The sequence below is a fragment of the Struthio camelus genome, chromosome 2, assembly GCF_040807025.1.
Source record: "Struthio camelus isolate bStrCam1 chromosome 2, bStrCam1.hap1, whole genome shotgun sequence".
NCBI lineage: Eukaryota > Metazoa > Chordata > Aves > Struthioniformes > Struthionidae > Struthio > Struthio camelus.
This window is the reverse complement of record NC_090943.1, coordinates 100716111-100737895: the sequence shown is the minus strand read 5'-3', so window position 1 is coordinate 100737895 and position 21785 is coordinate 100716111. Positions and strand designations below refer to the sequence as shown.

The 21785-nt window shown below is 38.8% G+C and overlaps 1 protein-coding gene across 14 annotated transcripts in view; it reads left to right on the top strand.

Moving 5' to 3' along the window:
* Nucleotides 1-21785, top strand: part of HIVEP1 (HIVEP zinc finger 1) — a 130840-nt gene that overhangs the window by 43426 nt on the left and 65629 nt on the right. The window contains exon 1 of one of the 14 annotated variants that reach the window (XM_068931847.1): nucleotides 319-352. The exons of 12 other annotated variants lie outside the window; for them this stretch is intronic. In XM_068931847.1, coding sequence (XP_068787948.1) covers nucleotides 334-352 — 19 coding nt within the window. In that variant the 5' untranslated portion in view covers nucleotides 319-333. Of the gene's footprint in view, nucleotides 1-318; nucleotides 353-617; nucleotides 870-21785 lie in introns of those variants that run through there. One more of the 14 variants, XM_068931846.1, reaches the window with a different exon arrangement.

The window sequence follows — 21785 nt, the reverse complement described above, 5'->3', positions numbered from 1 at the left end:
CCGCCTCGCCCCCGGAAGGTGCGCGGGCGCCCGAACCGCAAGGGCGGGGGCGCCGGCGCCTGTTCCTTTAAGGCCGAAGCTGTGAACGGGGCGGGGGAGGAGAGCCGTGTTTTGACTGCTGACATTTGTGGCCTTTTGGCAGCGTTTCCTATTCTTTCCTCTTGCGTAAGAGGTGGACTGTCTTTACTGTAGCTACTGTTGCCATGGAGAGATAGCGGGGGAGGATTCCTAGGATCCGTCAAGCCGGGGAGAGATTGCGTCTTAAAGTCGCTCTCTGAACATAACGTGATGTGGCAGGGTAATTCAGGTGTGCGGTGGCACAGATAACGGGGAATGACCTGTCAGCTGGCTGGTAATGTGACCGATAAAATAGTCCTCAATTGTTGGAGGCATCGTTTTAAATAAAATAAAGCTGTGTGGGCGAGTTAGCGTTGAGAGTAAGAGGATTATATTTACTTGCATGGGGGCTACGTTTAAAAATATTGCAACACTTGGTGCGAGGTTGGCTTGCAGTGTTGGGCTGGCTTTACTGGAAAGGATAGACAGGCGTACATATTTATAAATATTTCTGGCATCTGCTGAGAACTGACTGGCACGTACTAGAATGGGAGTCTTTTAATTTTCATCTGCATATTTTATTGTTACAGTGAGGTTTTTATCGTTTTAATCATAAGCCAGAATCCGTGGTATTGTACGTATAAATATATCTTGAAAATCTATAAGCAGTAAGTAAGCAGCAAGTCTGTAACTGTCTTACATTAGTAAATATTAACCCTATACTGATAGCTAATTGGCTAAAACAAGTCATTAACAGACGTTTTTAACGTGAATGGAAGGAATGATGGAAAAAAGCATCAATGTCTGCTTTGGTAAGTTTTCTTTTAGTTATTTTTAATTATTAATATTTTACTCCAGCACTTGCTAAGCATTGAAACAGGAGCAGGTGTCATTAACGGGGTCTTTTTATGCTTTGGAGCTTTTTGCTACTCCTTTCTTGACTTGAAATCATAGAAGCAGATGATAAAACAGAGTCCTGTCGACGTAGCGTCTTCTTTGGTTGCTGCAAAGGATGTCGTTAGTCAAGGCAAAAACTTTGGGAATTCTGGTGTTTGGTTTTAACTTTGAAAAAGATAGTGTATTATCTAGAAGAAAGTATGAAAAATACTGTACTGTAAAAACGTTTCTTAAGAGAGCAAGCCCTGCCTGGGTTAATAATAATATTGTGTCGTGTTTCATAGCCAGCAAACAAATGTATGGGGGAACAAAGATGTAAGTAAATTTAACATACTAAAACTGTTCTACAGCGATGGGGTGAGAAGTGCATTAGGATGTAAGAGAGTACGCTGCTGGGAAATGAGCTTGCATTACACCCACAGAGCGTTTACTGTACGTTAGTTATAACCCTGTTGTTTTTGTTGTCTGCAATTAATTGAGTAATTTCTTCCACGACTGAAACACCAGGTTAAGCATGCTTGCTTTGAAAGAGAGTCTACTGAATCTAGACAGCTTTTGCACTTACCATATTAACAAACTCTTGCAAGGCACATTTTGTACGCTATGGTTATGAATTCCTGAAAGGTATCAGTGGGGGTTAATTCACTGTTACATAAACAGCCAATAACAGCATTTCATTGTACTAGAATTGCTCTAAAATAGTTATTAGCTTCCAGGCTGTTAGGGGGGAAAAAAACCTTTCTTTGGTGTACGTGAACAAAGACATTTTGCCTTTGCAAATATTATTTATATGAAAAAGATGAAAATGAACTGAAAGATTTTTATTGCATTAGAGTAAGGACACTGCTGTATAAATAGGCAAAGCCTAACTTTGGACCGTAACGTAGCTTTAGCATTCAGTTTTACAGCTGTGGCAAGGTCTTTATCTCCAAGTTGTACTGAGGTGGGGGGGGGGGGGGAACCAGCCAAGCCAATTTTCTGGAAGCTGGGTATTTATTGGATGAAAACATTTCAAGAGAGCGTTGCTATTTTAATTAGTAAAGCGTTTCATACCTGGCATAGGTATGCACGCAGATATTCTACTAACGCGGAAGTTAGAGCTTGCAACACATTATGCAGCTGAGTAATACAACCTGACCAAAAGGCAAGCGTACGAGCAGCGCAGGGAAACAGAACATCACATTTCTTGCAGCAGTGTTATGCAATAGTTCAACATACTGTGCAGGCAGGAGATGGGAAACTCGGAGTGAGGGAGTGCGAGGGGAAGGCAGCAGCAATACTCACTGTCACCGACGACTAGCGGCTATACGCAACCCGTTTGAATAGTTTCTTTTTGAAATAATTAGCTAGATAATTTTGTTGCTTGAATGTTTATTGAGTAAAGCAGCCCTGCTACCTGTTGAAGGAGCCTTCCAAAGTGACGTTTCCTTTACGTGGCACGGTCACCTCTGAATATGAGCAACTGCGCCTGCGCAACTGGGAGCGTTCAGGTACTAGAACTTCGCTTGCATTTATGCAGTTTGCGTTGCTCACAGATTAGAGCCAGAAATACTGCCTGTGCTGCATTTCTGTAAGAAAAGAGTATCGTGAGTTCTTGGTTTTGTTTAATGCAACTGTCTTTTACATGTGTCTAATTTTCTTCAATTCAGTCAGTCGTCTTCTGACTGCTTTCTCAGAGATAGAGTAACTAATATTTTGACTGCTTCAGCTATAGGGATTTATTGGTTTTAAAATGCAGTATTAAAGTATTAAAATGCATCACCAGTGGTTATTTGTTTAGGTTCCTAAGGCAAACATATGACTTTGCATTAACCTTTCTTTCCCTCCGGTTTCTCCTGACCCCAAAGTAGTTCAGTCTGAAACTGGATAAGTTAATCACAGTTACCTTGGCAAAATTAAAAGCAAATGAAGATGGATGAGGCTTGACCTTAAAATTATTTTGGATAGGCTGGGCATGTGCAGCTGAAAGAATTAATTGCCGCTCCTTTGGCAGCGACCTTTGTCAGGGTAGGATTTCAGCAAATACTTCCTCTTTGAAGGAAGTGACACATGGCCTGTCATCTGTTTTGTTTCTGGAGCCTTTTTGAAGCTCACCGGATTTATGAATAGTCTTAATCAATGCTGTGTAGATTTGCCTTTCGGATGTTTACACTTCCGTGACGCGTGAGTAGTGTCAGTTTCTCTCTGTATCTTTATTTTGGTGTGTGTATGCTTGTCGTCGGGAATTAAATGTTTGTGCACCATTTAAAAATGGCAGACGGGTTATACCGTCAATATAATTGTACAGGCATCAACGACACTCTAAATTGAGAAGAATTTTTGCTCATTTGTCTTTTATGTGTTTTGATTTGATTATAAATCCCAGCAGTGCCCGATGGCACTGGAGATGACAGAACACCATACGCAGTACAGAGAATCAGCTCTTAACATTGGTTCATCCATTCCTGGCTTGTGCTGAGAGAACGCGTCGAGAAGACGTACCTAGTACACAGCAGTGGATGTTGTTTAGAAGGAGGCTCCAAAAGAAAGCCCAAGCGTAAATCTTCCCGTTAAAATATAGGGAAACCCTTTCATGATATAAAATCTAACAGTGAAAGTTCACGTAGTACGTTTTATCAAGAAGGATCCTAAACTTCTGCAAGTTGCCTTTCTTCTAGGAAGGGAATAGTACAGGAAGACTGAGAAGTACTGAAAAGCCTTTTGGATCCTTTTCTCTTTAAAAAGATCATTCCACTAACTAAGCATGGGGGGAAATGTCGGGTGGGAGGGTGAGCCAATTTTGAAGTAATGCATGGGTTTCTTTTGCTGTGGCCAAGATGTCAGTTTGATTTTATTAGGTAAGGATTATCTTTGTGTCTCCTTTTTTTAGTATTTATTTATGTTATTGACGTGCTAATATTTCATTCAAAGGATACTGTTTGGGCCTTGTATGTTATAAAACGTTTGGACACAAACTCTTTAATGTTGAGCACCGTAAGATTTTATTCCGAACATACATGCTTTATATGGGTTTTTATTTTTACTGCAAGGTAAATGCCAATGTTTATTATTTATTGATAAGTTTTATTTTTACGGAGCTTTTTGAAAAAGATTTGATTAGGTTGTCGCTTGACTCAGAAGCTGAGCTAGATGAATGCTCTTTTAATCGGTAAAAGTTTTACCGTTGGCTTCTGTGGGAAAGTTAGTTAAGCGTGCCACCAACAGCAAAGCGCCTTTGAAAAATCTTCAAGTATGTTATTAGAATTTTTGACGTTAGAATTAGTTGCTGCAAATTGGAAGGAGAGGCTACTGTTGAACTACCCTAATTTTGCACTGTGTGTGCAATAATTAGTTTACGCTGTATTTAGGAGGCACATATAGAAGTCAGGTGTTTTAGCAAAAGAGTTTTAGGCAGCTTACTTTGTGTGGACCCGATTTGAGATGATGTAAGAGTCTGATTTTCAGAAAGTCTAGAAGAGTCCCTTGCTGAAATTAAGGCTATTTGACGAGAACCGAAGGTGGACACTTGGACTTACTAGCGGCTTTTGAAGTGCTTTGCCCAATTGCTTAGACTTTTCAGAATGTTTAAAGGCAGGAGGAGTTTGTGGCCCGCCATGGAGGCAATAGTAATAGCAACAGATTGAGCTTCCTTTAATTTTTTGTGCTCCATTGAAAAAAGCAACCTTTAAACTGGAAGAGATGCTCAGGAGGGCATGTAATGGGGTAATTCAAGAGTATGTTCTATTTAAGTGATTGGCAGTAAACAGTCTAAAGATCTGTATAAGACTTCATTTCTGCAGAAACTGCGTTCCTCAGAAGCATGAATTAATTTATCTTTATGATAAATCTCTGCAGTATGGTCATGTTGTTTTGCGGACTGGAGCTAAGGCACGCGGGAAGCTTGTGGCAGAAGCCAGTACTGAACTCGGCTATTGCAAGGCAAGTTCCTTAGGCTGAGACCATCCTTTTTGTCTTATGTTTCCTGTGTTGTTTTACCTCCCCCCACCTCACTAGCATCGTCCTGCATTTTCTCTTCTCCCTTTGTGAGCTGTGCAGTCAAAAACAAATATCCCCTTCCCTTTTCCGGCTCTCCACGGCACAGGGCATTTTGTGCTGCTGGTAGGCATATTGCTACCTGCTTTTATTGCTCTGTGCCTGGACGCTTTCCAGTGCAGCCCGTCCTTGCTTTCATCTGCGCCCTGGGATTGCAGAGGAGCTACGAAGAAGCAAACGTTTGTGTGAGATTTGGCTGGCTTACAGAGTCCCTTGCCACAGGGGAATGGAAGTAATAACAAGGGAGTTCCCACAGAGAGATGGATGTTGTGGGGTTGTGCCAGGAAGCTTGGTTTCCTAATAAAACTGTAAAGCGAAATTCTGCTTCTATTAAAATGCTCAGGAGCTTTGTAGTTGGCTTGAGATGATCTGAATTTCATTGAAGAAGCGCGGGGTTTTCAATAGGTTAACAATTTTCTGACATTCAGGCTTTTCACTCCTCTGGAGATGTTGAAATAGAGAGCATGGGCTGCTTGTCCATTGTCCTTTCTTGCTAGTGTACGGGTGGAGAAGGAGAGTGCTTGTCTGAGTGTTGAGTGCGGGGTTAGGGAAGGGATTTCCGTTCGAGCTAATCTACTCCGTTCTTCCAACAAAGGGAGGCTACATATTTATCTGTGCGTGCCTGTGTGAAATTGTAAGGGGCAAATCATATATGTCAAAAAGAAAGACCAGCATTTCAAGATACCGATAATCAAGTTGGTACCGAGTTTTACAATATGTGCAATGTTGTATGCTCAAAAAGCAAAACGTACCCCTATTAAAATTATTCAAAATTTCAGCTTTTCAGAGTGAATCCTCTGAAAATTAGTCCATTCGTTAATTGATTTGAGTGAACAATAGATTTTAATTCCACACCCAATGAGCATATGCATTGTGGGTATGTCAGATAATCTTAGTATATCTGTACCCTCTTCAAGCATCTGCAATTGAAAGTCATTAAAATGAGATTTATAGGTCATTGCTGAGATTATTTTTTAGAAGTATACCTTTTTTTCTTTACAACTGTATTTAATGTGAAAACAGAACAAAAATTAAATTCAATTCTCAAAAAGAAACAAACCTTGTCACACTTTTATAATTTAAAATAAAATTGCATATTTAATCGGAGTATTTAATTGTTAAAAATTTTAAATATTTTGTTTTGACTTTGCAAAGTCTACATGCTTCTTAGTGTATTTAACTACAATTTTTGAACAAAGCTGTGAATAATTTTTGTTTAAAGTGAGAGAAGAGATGAAACTAACTGTTCTGCAACATATTTCATAATGTGAAACTTGCTGAAACTCATCCTTTCCATAAACGGCTTAGGTTTTGGTAATGAATTTTCTGATGGAAAAACATTTTTGGCAAATCCTCTCCAGCTGCATCCTCTTGTCAGTACAGGAGTCTACAATTTTCCTGGGGAAGCTTGGCATCAGCCCAACTTAGGCCACTTTTAAGCTATGGAAAGTTAAACAGCTACCAAATCCAAACAGTGCTAGCTGCACCCTTTGGTAATACTAGAACGCGGAGAAATGCCTAGTAGAACATTAAATAAAATCTAAATTTATTTTGGGTTTCAGAACACTGAAATATCTTAATGAGACTCCCAGTGTTCACTCCTGTACTAACAGGGCTGAGTTTAGGTTGTATGAATAGCTTAACAGTGCATTTCCCGACTGTAATGTGTTTCAGTTTCTTCTGCTCTGATTTTATGGAGGTACATTACTTGTTTTCAGAATAATTTGGGGATAGTGCTCGACATTTTAGTCTCCAATACTGACATATAATATTAATCTGTTCTTCTTATAACCTATTTTTTCTATTGTAATTTTAATGGACAAGAAATAGTTTGATATGTTTCATCTACTTCTTATTATACAGATTTTACAGTATAATACTGAAAACCCCTTTGATAATTCTACAGCATAGAGATTCTTATTGGCCTTTACAGGGTATTTCCAAAATGCATTTACTGGTCTGATTTACTGCAGCCTTTTGGCTTTTTTTTTTTTGGCTTTATGCCTTAAAGAAGCTTAACTATTGCAGTGTTTGGTTTTAAGTTTTACTTTTTAAATATAGATTAGACATGATATGTTCATAAAGCAAAAGTTTGTTAACTTAATATGGCCAGCCATCTCAAATCCGAATTAGAAATAAATGTGGTGAATAACACTTTGGTTTGCTTTACCTAAGTCACATTGAACTGTATGATATGCAGGTATCGTTTCCCATTGTGTATCTTCAGCAATCAACAGTATGTCTCACAGTCTGATCAATTATTTTTTTTCATTCTCTCTCCTGTAGATCTTACGTTCACCAGCATTCAAGAGGAGCATAGCATGGTTATTTTTAATATATCTTTTTTGGCTGCATAGATCAAAACATGAACAGCTTTATGGAAACTGCCTTTTTAAATCCTGACAACTTCATCTTTGTTCTTGTCTCAGTTAAACAGCTTAATTTCCCTCAGACAACGTTTTCCTTCTGCTTGAAATAATGTCAAAGGCAAATAATATTTGTCAACATCTCTTAATCTGTAAGTCGGTGGTTTCACTGTTGTTTCTGTATCTTGGAGATCTGGAAAAGTGTTTCTGCCTCTTCATGCAGCAGAGGAGGTAGCTGGAGGTTGATATGCTAGTGTGTTAACATCAGTGTCTGCGATGTCTCCATCTGCAGATGCATAGAAGATAATATATCACAGTCAATACTAATTAGGAGGACAGTCTCAAGAACTTTCTTTACCCATACGAAGCACATTGCAAGCTTTTCAAAATCCAGTTTCCGAGGTCAGTGTGAGGAAAGGAAGAAAGATCTAGTAAAATGTCAGTATATGTGCTGTTACTAATCCTTGAACAATCATACCCTTTTTTAACCTGTCTTTAAACCTCTTAGCCTCAATTTCTCCTCTGTTTTTCTGTAAGCTCTAGTACATTGTACCTGGAGCTCCCAGGCCTTTGTGAAATTAAGCACTTTCTGAGCTTACTACAAAGCACTGAGCGACTGTAATTCAGGTGTATATTGTATCCTGTTTTCTCTTAACATCTCACTGTGTTATATCAGACCTGTCTGCTGTAATAAGGTGTAACTTGGAGCTGAAGTGAGGACGACTTAGAATTCCTTCAAACATAGTATGTTTGTAAAGTGCCACTACTTTGTTTTTGGATAAAATGGTTAAAAATAGCATTTTTGGTAAAAGAATGAATGATACCTGAGAACCCACAGTGATGGTTTGGCACGTTACTTTAATATAAATAAACTCTAATGTCTTACAGATTGCACAGATGCAATCAAAACGTGCTCCAAAATTCAGTTTTTCTAAGTTGTAGTGAGCTTGAGTTGTTGTAGCTTTTGAAAATAAAGCCAGTCTTTTTTAACTCTCAGAACCTTAAACAGTGTGTTTGAGCGCTCTGGATGAATTTGGATGAATTTGTCCTGTTGTCGTGAGTACTAGCACAGATAGGGATTTCAGGAACCTGTAATGCGTGTGAAATAAAATCAGTGCTTTTAATAGTATATTTAATTTAAACATTTTGGGAGAAGAAAAGATTTCTTCTTTATTTTTCCTTCTATCCGTGTCTAGTACACTGCTCAGGTAGGTTGCTGATCCTATTCATATCATGCAATATGAACGAAAGTAATCTGCCTGTGTAGTCCTCAGACCTATCTGATTACAATGCTAGTTCAGCATTTGGATTCCTTTGTGCTTTTAAAAACTCAAATTGCTGGTTGAAAGCCCCATTTTTACTTCTGAGTGATGAAAGATCTCTGTCACATTCTATCTGGCACAGATCTGTTAATTAATGATGGATATCATTTGCATATTCCCAGCATGTTTATGCTGTGTCCTTTCCTCAATGTTAGGAAGGTTTCCATAGTTTTGGCTGCGGACCTGTCTAGAAGGGAAAACATGTTTTGAGGAAACTGTGACTGGTACAAATACTAGTAGTAATGCTCTTGTCACGTCTACGTATACACTGCCTGGCGGATCTGCGCTTGACTTTACTGATGGCTATTCAAAAGTAGAGTTCAATTTTCTAAACCTTACTGTGACTGAATATGCTGCATTGCCTTAATTGCAGACATCTCTCGACACAATGTTCCCATTTGTTTTTCATGGGCAAATACTGCTTTAATGGTCTGTATCCTTGGCCTTTGCCACCTCCTTTCTTTTGTGCAACGAGTTAAAGAGTTTCATTTAGGAGGGAAGATACAGCCAAATATTAGGTGCTGTTTCCTTCTATCTGTGAAATGGTGGATAGGGCGTTTGTGAGGCTTGCTGGCATCAGTCGCTAGGTTTTTATGGCTTTCATAAGATTGTTCAGGAGAAACTTGGTGACCTGCTGTAGGAGGGAAAAGGTGCTGGAGTGAAAATGGAGGAGGTTCTTGTGAATGTCAAGGTCTCTTGCAAGTCTGGAGCTCAGCCTACGTTCCCATGTATAGCGAAGGAGGTGCACTGGCAGGAAATTAATTCATGCTTTCCTGGGATACTGAGGGTCTCGGTGCACCGCGTTCAGAGTGCTCCTGTGGCTTTGCTTACAGAGCTTAGGCTTGAAAAAATGTTCCAGCTAGGAAGAAAGTAATTTTTTTTTATATGTGTGTATGTATAAGAAAAAAATGCCTTGGACAGCCTTGGGTGTGTTGGATAATTGTGTACTCAAGAGATGAAGTTACGTAAGTGAAGACACTCCTGTAACCCTAACCTGTCGGGAAGACGCTGTAGAAAATTCACTCATAGCGAACGAACTCCAGTAGGTATAAAAGGGGAGAAGTTTTGTCCTTTGTACTGTATGTACTTAAAAAGAGAAGCTGCCTTTGGCAAGTCTGTTCAGCACTGGAGGAGATTCAGTTTTTGTCCTGTGGAGCTGCTTTTCTTTTCAGTGTTGTGGGCAGAAGTTTCCTTTTTCATCGTGGAAGGGGAGAGGTGAGTTGCCCAGTATTTCCCATAACTCGTCAAAAGGCTTCTCTGCTGCCAGAAGAAAGAGGCCAGGGAAGCTCTGTCTGAGAGCAGGGTGGGAGTGAGAGGTGAAAACTCGGGCAGTGGCTTAGGTGGCTTCTTTCCTGGTGCTATCTGACTGAGAGAGAGACAGAGAGAGAGCGAGAGAGAAGCGGATGGATGTAGACAGAGGCAGCAGGTGGCGGAGCATGGCACAGGGAACTTAATTTTCTATTTCTCTCTTCGGAAAGAAAGACCCCTGCAAATCTTGAGCAGTGGACAGTGATGTCTGGCCCTAACTGTTATGCTTATCAGTGTAGGTCCACGGGAGTTGTTAAAGAAGGAAGGATTCTGGGGGGGAAAAATCCTGTCTCTAGGCTACACTGCGTTTACGAAGTATGAACATTTCCAGGTTACGTAGGTTATGAAGCTCATGAACACAGGCCTGCTGTTTGCGGTACATATGTCAAATTTAAATGTATATGAAACTTTATTTCACCTAATGTAGTTTGATTTTACTATCAAAACGTTTCATGAGTTAAGTTTGAGATATGCAGCAAAATGGCAAAGTTATTTAATACCTTCACTTAATTTAGAAAAATGACCTTTAAGAGAAAAACACTGTGCTTGTCAAAAATAATGCTGATGAATTAATTTCTTATGATGTCAATGTGTCAGTTGACTTTTGAGAACAATCTTACAGATAAAGAAATAATTTTATTTTAGATCTGTCTGATTGTAGTGCCTCTCACAAATCAAGTTGCTTTACTGGCTTTTATGGTTATAAATACATAGCTAAAATTTAGAAGCAAAAAAAAGAACAAAACAACCCAAAGCTCTTAGTCTGCTGACAGTGCAGCAAAAATGCTGTTTCACCAGTGTGGATACACTGAATTTTAAACGGTATTGCGGTTGGAAGATCAACCTCCACCACCACCCCAGTCTAAGTCCCCCTCTGCCCATCACCCTTACAAAACTATATGGAGACATTGTACTTTTATTCTGATTTTTAAATGAGCATAAAGGAAACTGTGTTGTATCTGTTAGCAATGTTGTATTACATAAGAAAATGCTGACTCTGTTTCCACACACTAAGTCAGTAACTTTCTAGTTTTAAAAGTTTGCAAGCAACTCTAAAGAAAATTCAGTACTTGTTTTAGGTTTCTGAATACTTAAACTGATTTATGTTTAGAACCTAATCTTACTCACTTAGGCAGTCAAAGTCACTAACTTCAGTGGGTTTCATGTAAATAGAGTGAGAAGTCTTCGGCTTTTGATGTAGATATTTTAGCTTTCTGTTCCCCGAGAACTGTATTTTGTTACAGTTAATTATGCATCCTTTAAAAAATGTGCACATTCATACACATGTAGCAGGAGTGATGGCAGTTTAGTTTGCAAATTGCTGAGCATGATAATGCCTATCAATGTTTAATTTTAGTTTGAGTCAGAACAATCTGAAAAATGGTAAGACAAACTCAGATCAAGAGCCTTTTCAGTCAGGTCACAGGTGTTATCATATGTAGCATCATATACTGTATGTAAGTGCTAATAGATATTATCATATGTATTAGTGGCGTATCGTCGTGCCTAGTTATTCCAATATATTGCTTTAGAAATCATTGATGATAAGCAGTGATTCTCTGAATGTTGTTTACTTGAGCACAAGCCAGATCTCAAACTACGAGATTTGCATTCACGTAGCCAGCAGCTACTATTAGGACTTAGAGCAGATAATGGGGAGAATGCAAGAGATGGCTCAGCATGAATGGACTTATGTAAACTGAAATATTTATGTAAACTGAAATATTTATGTAAACTGAAATATTGAAAATCTCTGATAAGCATACCTGCATAGATAAAAGTTCCATTCTGTGTTTGAATTCTAATAATCAAAATGGTTTTAGATGAAGTGTTGCCAAATTTAAAAAAAAAAAAAAAAAAAAGACAAACAACTTGCAAGTTTTGAAATCTGGGTTGTTTAAAAGAATCTTGGAGTTGTCAGCGGTAAGGAATTCTTTTGACTCTTGGACAGAAGTATCTTAGTGAACGAGAGAATCTGAGCTCAGCTATCTCAAGGGTTAGAACTTGAGTGAAATGCAATAGTAAAGCTAAAATTTGCCCCAATTTTAGCTTTATTGTTAAATTTTAAGAGCATTTTAATGTTCTTGCATTAGGAGTGTCTTCTTAATTATTTGGTTTAAGTAGTGCTTTTTCTGAAAAGATAGTAAGTAGCTTCAAGTTGCTGTTGAAAATTGAAAAGTTTTCGTTGCTTTTTTTTTTTTCTTGAATCAGTGAGCAATGAGTTACTGTAATATTGTGGTGGTTACAGTCAGGTCACTACACACCAGAAGGAGTTGAGCATTTTTGGTAATATCGGGAGTATACTCCAACTTTGCTACGGCAAAACTTACTGTAAGTCTGTGTTGATTTTCTTTTTGGGTGTCTATTCTTAGAATAGCTTTAGTATTAGTGAAATTGTGGTTTGAACTGTCTTGCATGCATGTAATGTTATTTCTTCTAAAACCAAACAAAGGATGTCAGTTTCTAAAGCAACCAGAATTGTTTTTAACTCTTTCCTCCATTTCTTTAAAACAAAACCAGAGTGATTCACCCGTATCCTGTCTCTAACAGTGCCCAGTGCTAAGTGTTAAAGTGGGAGAAGGCAAGGGTCCGTAGTGGGCAGTTCTGCAAGAAATGGCTGTGAAGCATGGTTTCTTTTTGCCTTTAATGCCTTGCAGTTAGTAGCTAGATGGTGTTCTGAAAAATGTGTTTGATCTCTGTTGAGAACATATCTGTTTGGCCTTAGTAGGGTATGTATTTATTAATAACAGGAGTGTACAGATTCTTTTTTGTGTACATTTTCAAAATTACATAACAGAAACCTAAGAGCTAATTTCCCGTTGTGTTTAAAATGATTTCTTGTTGACGCTTTCAAGTAGGATTGGTGAACGAATTCATCTGCAGCGGGGAAGCTAAATCTAAAGCCCGTATATTTTAAATATCCGCCTGGAGGCGGGGAGGAAATAAGAGTTGAGATAAATTGGTAAAATAACGCCAGTGGGAAGTTCAGCTCCTAAGGACCACGTGTTGATATTAGGAGTAAGATTTGTGTGTTTTCAGTTTGGTCTTTTTTTCCAGTAGCGCTCAGTTTGACCTTCCTTATAACATTCACGATTTTATATACCTATATTATGTCAAATATTTTCCACCTGTCTGTAAATTAAATTGCTGTTATCTCTTAGACTCTTCTCATTCTGAATCTTCTCCAGGCTCCTGAGGAGTATTACCCTTTTTTGCACCTTTGCTATTTCTGCCGTTTTCCGTTTAAGATAAGGCAACCAGCACAAACCATGGTCCTCACTTACAGCAACTGTAAATAGTTGCATTATTATTGTCTATATTTTTCCTAAGGCAGCCAACATTTTGCTCATCTAAGAGCACCCTCCACCCCTCCAAAAAAACAGGCATGAACGAACCTTGTGCATTATATGGTAGTTTTCAGAGGATCATCTATAACTGCTTTTCAGTTCCACAGTGGTTACATTTAATTTACAGCTTGTTGATGTTTATGAATAGTTTAAACAGATACTGGGATTTGACTGGTTTATTTCCTTCTGTATTTCATAGTGTTTTGATATGGCTTTTTCGTTAGCATGCTTGTTATAGCCTTCCAGATAAAAACATTTTTCCATAATCCACAATTTAGGCTTCTAAGGTACAGGTGGGGTCGCGTCACTTTTGCTTTTCTATAAGGCGGGGATTCCAAAGGTGCCGTATAATATGTGTAGTATAAAGGTGCCATATGATATGCAGAATGTGAAAGTGTAAATTTTATCCAGTTGATAACTAGTAATTAAAGCTCAGATTCTGTTACTGAATTCTGGCTTGTGTTAAGTATTCAATTTGAGTAGAACTTACTTTATGGAAGTTCTTAAAAATAAAACAGTCATAGTTTGCTACAGTTAGAAGTAATTACTAAATGGGATAAAACAAATGAGAGCTAAGGTTAAATACATACATCACAAACTTAACATGAGTGGTGCCTTTTTTTTTTAAAAAAAAAGAAAGATAACAAATTTATTAGTGAAATAAAGTATATAGTGGGGCCTTTTATGGGGCGTTGTGTGCTTAAAATTCATACTAAAGCATAAAGCCAAAAGCCAAATACCTGACTGCCTAAGAAATTGGTTTAGTCCTGAGAAATGCAATAATGATTTAAATTTTTCTTGTAATTATGAATTGTAGCTACAGAAAATGAGAAGTTGGACAGAAGGCTTCCTAAAGATGTGAAAGCACTGTATGTTTATCAAGTCACCTGTTTTAGGAGTATATCTTTTAATTAACTTTAGGCACCAATAAAATGTTGTCTAATGTTTATTTGCAAGGGAAAAGAAATATGAAGTAATATGTTTAATATTTTCCTGCTTCCTGTGATTTTTCTTAGGTAGAGTCAGCAACCTATAAACAGATCTATTGATCTTCTTAGGGTGGTGGAGGGGAAGAAAAGAAAATCATTTCAGTCTGTTATGGGCTGTTCTGTAGTGTCCACAGAGTAGACACTGCTTATTGGTTTATCTTCTTCGTTTTCTTCTTTACCCCTGACCCCAATATCTTTTATTCTATTTTTGTTCTCTTCTTTCTTTTCCTTCCCCGTCGCCCATTTCAAAATTGAGCAAAACGTTTACCTCTCTTTTTTTGAGAAACTTGAAGAAAAAAGAACAACGCTGAGTCTGAGCTCTGCACAGTCCAACGTCCTTCCCTGTGTCACAAATGGAGACACCAGAAGCCTTTGACCTGCAGCTGTTGAAGCAGGGAATACCAGATATGAGCATTCAGGGATTGCCCACTTCATCCTACCACTTGCAGCCTTAAATAGCAGCGCCGGGTGATTCTGGTGACAGCAGAAGGGAACAGGAAGATCTTGCTGACGTGATTCTTGGGATTACACTGGTTGGCAAGAGAGGAAATCTGACTGAGGTTAAGAGCAGAGAGATCAGTCTTGCTTCTGCTTTTTTCTGCACTGAGAAATCTAATAATTCCACCATTTTTTGCTTAGTGGTCTGGAAAAAACAAGGTGTACTTAGAGAAAGCAGGCTTCTTAGGAAGGCAGCGCTTGCCGCTGAACAGGCAATTTCCAATGGTTTGTCGAGAGAGCTGAAGAAAAGGACGCCCAAACGGTAGGAGCAGCAGTAGGCAAGTGCCCTGAAATCTGTCGCCTTCCTCCTGACCAGGTGCTCTGGTAAATCAGTACAGGACTGGGCCAGTTTTTCCATCGGTAAAAAATGATGCATCTGTGTCTTACATCACAAGATATTGTCAAGAGAAAGTGCCAACTTGATGACTGGGGACAGTTTCCCCCGACCTCCAGCACTTCTTCACTTTCTTTGTGTAATGTCTGTTAGGTTCGGTTGAAACACTCTTGAAATTTAGTAGGGATCTCATGAGCTTTAGTAAGAATGTTTTCTTTCAACAAAACTCAGGTGCCTAGGTCAGGGAAACTAAGCAAGGCAAGGGTTTACTAGCAGGTGTGAACCTCCTCAAAGAGAAATGAAAAGAGCAGAAGACTGTGTAGTTGGTCTCGTTCCCTTCTTCTTCCATCCTTTGTGCATGCAGTGTTTCTGAGGTTATTTTTCTTCCTAATAAACACAGATTTTATTTTATTTTTTTTTGTCTCTGATGCCATTTCTCTGGCTGGAAATGTAGAAGCTTTGAGCAGACATTTATTTTAGCTGAACTATTTAAAAAAGATTGAGGAAAACGCTTCTTAAAAAAGGGTAAAAACATCTCATCTTTAAAACTGAAACAAATAGATGAAGGTATATGTAGGAGAAATGTCATTTAAAATTTTAATAGCTTTAGAAATTTGGGGCTGTTTCTTAAGCTATGAATTTTAATGCTACCAAAAAGAAGTCCATATAGGCCTATTAAAAACAAAACCAAAAGCTAGTTCCAAGACACTGTATTGTTTTTGCATTATCATTGTTTTAGTCAAGCAGCAGATTCTAATTTCTTCTCCCAGGCGCCATATTTTCCAGAAGTCATTGTTCCAACAAAAATATAAAAATCTTACTGCAAAGGCGTTAATAAAGCTGGATGCGAGTCCTTCTACTTTATTGTGGCACAGGGATGATTTATCTAAAATCTTTTTGTTAAAGGACAAAATTCTGCTTGAGGGCTTGAAGTCCCTAGATGCACACTTTGGCACATGGCTGTTCGAGCGAGCTCCCTCCAGGCTTAATTGTTCATTTCCAAATGCAGCGTGGAATTGCGTGTGTGGCAGCTTGCTGTTGCTTTCTCCCACACGTTCCTCTCCGCCCCGTCGTCTTCAATCAGACGATGCAAAACTGAGCGTGAGTCCTAAATAAAAAAAAGGAAAAACACGCGGATGATGTTCGGATTGCATAGCACCAGCGCTTTGTAGGTCTAAGAAGCTAGTTAATTACCTTCCCAGACTTGTGAGTAGGTAAAGTAAATCTATCAAGTGTTTCCTGAGAAAGGAGGGCAGAGCACTGGGGCTTTCTTTTGGTTTTCATTTTACTTATTTTTTAAGAAATCCTAATGGTTTGCTGCTCCACAGGAATAGGAACTGCACTTTTTGTTGGGTGATTTATAAAGTGGTAAAAGTGGTAAATAGTGTGTGCGAATCTCAGTGATTTTTGCTTCATTTTTCAAAATTCTCTGTTTAACATATTAATAATACACAAAAAATATCTGTAAAATATACTACCATATTTGTTTCTTATTCTTTATTTACTAAATAAAACTTCTTGATTTCTTGTAATAACTAGTTTTTGCATAAAAATTACTGAGCTAAATTTGCAATATGAACATTCCAGGTTTTTTTAATTATTATTTTTTTCCAGGGCTTTTTTTTTCCTAAGTGTGACTTAGAGATAATCAGAAAAGGAATGCCAAGGCGATACCTTAGCCTACTTTCCTTTATCTCTGAGAGAGAGAAAAAAAGAGAGAGAAACTGATTTTCTTTTGTTTTTTCTCCCCCCCAGATATGATGATGATTAGAGTGCAGGGCACAGGGGAAATATTTTAACAGCAACAAACTCAGACCCACAAACAAAGAAAAAGAAACAAAATGAGTTTCAGTCAAAACCGTACTTTACTTTGGAAGAGTCTTTAAAGATTTCACTGTTTTATTCTAATTCTCTATAAATTCAGCCCTACAAACAGACCTTCTGCAGCTCCATTGCAACACAATTTTACCTTGTCAGCAGTGTGTATAAATTATGTTGGTTTTTTTGTCTTTGCTCCCTTTAACCAAACTTGGCATAATTTGAGTAATTTGGACTTTATTTTTTTTTTTTTTGTGGTGAGGGAGAGGAGCATGCTGTCCTTTCCATGCCGGCTGGGTTGAGTCAGGGTGCCTGCAGGTAGGACCAGGAGCCAGCAAAGATTTCCTCCGTCACAAACCTCAGCTCAGAGGCCAGGACGCCTGGGACCAGCCAGGCCAGGTCAGAAGGAAGAGAAAAAGAGAAAGAGTGTGAGCAGGCTGCACTGAAGACAGGTTTTAACAAGGACCACCTACAACCCTGCTCAGAGTTGACGTCTTCATTTCACAGGACCTGGGGAAGAGGAGCGAGCAGGGAACGGAGCGCTAGGAGGTTGAAAATGGCTATTACAATTTCCAGGATAATCAAGTAGCTGCTTAAAGCTGCGCACAGGCTTAAAAGACTTGTGTGTCAGTTTCAGGTCATGACCTGAAACTAATCACTTCTTAATATGTGAATTTTTGACACTTGGCTTCCCATGACAGACAACTTAAAATCCTCTATTTTTCTGAAAAAACAGATACCTATTAAGATCAAGGATTTCCTCCATGGCTGGCAGGCCTAGCTCCCGGGATATTTGCTCCCTCCATCCCCTCTCCCTAAAAAGAAGTGATTGTCTTGCACAACACTGTCTTATAAGGTTTATCTGTCGTTCAGCCACTGAATAAACAACTGTAATAGCCACTGAATAAACAACTGTAATAGTCAGACATCCAGTTTTCAAGGAGCTGGAGGGTTATGTTGTAGGACATGTTGCTGTGTGTTGTGGGATACTGCAAGATCAGCTCATAATTTCTACTTTAATTAGTGGTTAGCAACTTAGTAACTTTAGAGCTCATTTATAATAGCTCTTTAAAAGTAATAAAATAAGGCTACATCATTGTTTGTAATTTGAGATAGTACAGAATTGCTGGAAATTTTTGGGTGAATATATGATCCGTTTTTATTTCCTTTCAGTTTTGAGTCAAGCAGTACAGTACTTCTCCCTTATGCGTCTAATCTCCTCTAAGTGTGTCTGCCAAATTACCCCCTCCTTCCCAAAGTGGTAACTTGGGAAGTGTCTGGCGAAGTTGGATGACTTGAGTAATCAGCCCGCAACTTCCCTGCTGATTTTCATTTTCTCAGATTAGTTCCCTTTTCTTCCTCCTGCATGAACTACATTTTTCCATTTGGAGCCGTAACGCTACACAAAGTGTGTTGCCAAAGAGCGCTGGAGGGTAACACGGGACTGTAGCGCTGCTCCCCGCGTCCTCTGCAAAGGTCTGGGGGAATTTCCGTACTGCGACTCCCAGATTGCCTGAAGTTCCTCATTGTCTGCGTTGGTAAGCCCCCTCTTCCCACACAGCGTTCCTGAACAGAGTGTTATGTTTTTGTCTTTAAAATTGCCATCTGAAGTGTAATTGCAGTTTTGATGGACAGGGATGTGCCAGCTTTTGTTTAGTGTCAGCCTCACCCTGCAGGGTGTGAGCAGTTTCTCCAGAGGTGGTTTATCCTTGCTCCCACCTTCTTCGGTGTGAACTGTACAAGAACTGGAGAGCACCTGGTGCTCAATGGGATTCCCAGCACCTGGTTTTCATGTGTGTCCTTGTGGAGAGAAGAGGGCAGAGAAAAGTTTAAAAAAAAAAAAAAAAACTGCAAAATTGAGGTGTTAGCTTTAATATGTCTATTTTCCCCCCCACACACTCATTTTTTGCCCAGAGAAGAGAACATTAACTCCTTATGGCTATTTTGTTAGTAAGCCTCTTAAAACGGCTAATCCCATGTTTATGGCTGGAGTGCGCTGTGAACAAGGAAATACCGTATTTTGAGGTCTTTACTTAATTTCTGTGTTTCAGGCACACCTTTTCATAGATCAGCTTATACTGGCCAGTTTTTTCAAAGTCATTTTTGCTTTTTATCAATCCAGTTTCTGCTGTTATTGTTGTTCACTTTAAAACTGCAGCTAATAACAGTATTTCATTCAGCGCATAAAAAATACCAGATGAAAATGAAGGATTACTATGAAAAGATGAACTTGCAAAGCCCACAGAGTAAGTTTTAGCATAGTGAAAAAAATATATTTTTTGGGGGGGGGGGGGTTAGCACTAAGACCCACTACTGCCATTATGACTGTTCATATGTATGTCCGTATGAATGTGATTTTGCAGCACTGTTCAAAGTGGATTAACAGACTAGCACAGAATTTAAAGTAGAGATACTTTAGGGAGAAGTAGATGATGTGCTTAGAAAGCGATGTAGACATTAGGCAGAAAAAGGATAGAGCAGAGACATCTGAAAATTGGTCAAGTAGAGGTCCTAAACTGTGCTAAAGTCAGTCTGGGTGTAATGAAGATGTGGCTCCAATCCTCATAAGAGCTGGTGAGAAAACTGGGCAGTAAGCTGGAGCGGATGAACCAGAGGCACATTCTCTGAGCTAAGTGGTGAAGGGACAAAGTAGTTTGGAGAGCCTAGGTTTTAAAGATAGGTTGAAATTAAGGACAAGTTTCTAAAAAAGAGAGAGCATCAAGTGACATGAGGTATGGTTGCCAGGGCATAATGAAAGGATGAAAAAGAGAATGAGGCAGAAGCAAATGCAGTGAGATTATGAGTGAAGAGTGAATGCTGCCCTTGCACCCACCCCCAAGAGAAATCTCTTGTGTGTAAATTTGTCAAGAAGCTGATATTTACACGTTTGCACTCAATACCTGTTCCTTAACAGTCAGACATTGCCTGCCATTTTACAGTTAATAAAAATGTGCATCTATCGATTTCAGTTCTTTTGAGTGATGTGGGAAAGAGCATGAATAGTGAGGTGACAGCATTGCTGATTTGATGAAGTTATCCACAGTAGTCAAGATGAGGATGCAAATGTAAATGCAAAGAATTTCAAAATGACATTAGGTTGCTGTGCAACCATGTTATAAAATGACAAATGAAATTCAATGCAGATAAATGTAAAGTGGTGTCCACAGGAAAAATATTATAATTTTTCATTTCAAATGAGTTGCTTGTTAACATTCAGGAAAGATATCTTTGGATCGTATATTTGCATGGAGAAGTCAACTGTATACTCATTGGCTGCCAAAAAGCAATAAAACACTAGGAATTTTTATGACGGGAGAGAAAAAACATAAACATTCATCTGTCACAGTATACATCTGTGCTGTGCCTTCATCTTCAATACTGAGTTCAATTCTGAGGTCTTTCTCCTGATTCTCTTTCCCTTCCTCACTTCCATCTTCAAAGAGGATATAATAGCATTGCAAAAGCTGCATGGGTCCTAAAAAGCTACTGAACAGCTCTTGTGTAGGTAATGAGTAAGCAGATGAGGCTTTGCAGTTTGGAAATGAGATGGATGATGGGGAGGAGAAGGAGTGGGAGGGCCAGGACATGATAGAGATCTGCAGAAGCCTTGGAGACGTGGAGAAGCTGACATGGAGAGGGAAACATTGTTCACGGCCTTTTTCCATGCTAGTGTAGGAGTCATTACATGAAGCTGGCAGATGGTGGGTTGAGACCAACCCAAAGAGAGAGTTTTTCATACAGTAGGTAGTTGATTGTGGAGCTCTTTGCCAAAGGATATTATGGGTGTGAAAAGTTCACATAGATTAAAAGAACAAGTGGAGAAACTCATGTAGGAGTAATCTGTAAGACCCATTACATGCAAATATAGCTTCTCTGGCTTGCATCAGGACTGCGCATTTTTGGAGGCCAGGAATTACTGCTTGTTCTGCTCTGCTTTTCTCTAGGTTTCTGCTCTTGTCTACTGCTGGAGACAAGATGTGAGCTGGACTTTGGGCTTGACTTGTGGGTCTTTTTCTTCTCCTCTTCTCTCCTCTCTTCTCCATCTCCTCTCCTTTTCGTCTGATCAAAATTGGTTGTTTTTCATAGCCATCAGTACTATTTATTGTGCGTCTTAGTATCTGGTTATTGTAACAACCTCAGTATCTGAAGTCCTGCTAAAGTCCTAACCGTTTAAACCTTTTGCATCAATATTTCAGGACCTCAGTAAAAAGGATAATTTTTAAGGTATGTTAAGCTTAAGAAAATGGCACTGTTTTTTCAACTGAGCTGTTCTTTAGATTCCCTAATGCTGAATTTATCTAATTATATATTTTCTGCATTGTAAACTCGGTAATATTTGAGGAACTGCAGAAACTGAAGAAGAATTTCAAGAGCAGCTTGACCTCTCTGAGAACTTGAAAAAAGTCTCCATGCTGTTGTCTCTGGTGATGAAACACAAATTCTTGATGTGATTCTACTTGTTGAACCAGTTTTGCTTCTTTTTTTGTGTTTGGTAAGCCCTCCCTCAGCAACCTTGAAGTTGAATGCAAGTGCTTTTAGAGTACCAGAAAGATTAATGGAAAATTTTCCCCCATTTGGCTGGCAAGTGGCTGGCGTGGCTAATTGCTTCTTTTTTAGAAAATCTGTGTTTGAGAAAATACAGAAATTTTGTAATATGTTTTGGGTCCACGTGTTGTTATTTTTACAAATCTTTCTGATGAGTAGAAAAGTTAAACAAAAATACTTAGGGTTTTCATTAGTGCTTGTTTAACTTCTGTGTCAGACTTAAAACAAAAAAGTAAAATTATGAAAAGCACACATTTTTTCTCCTTCTGGGG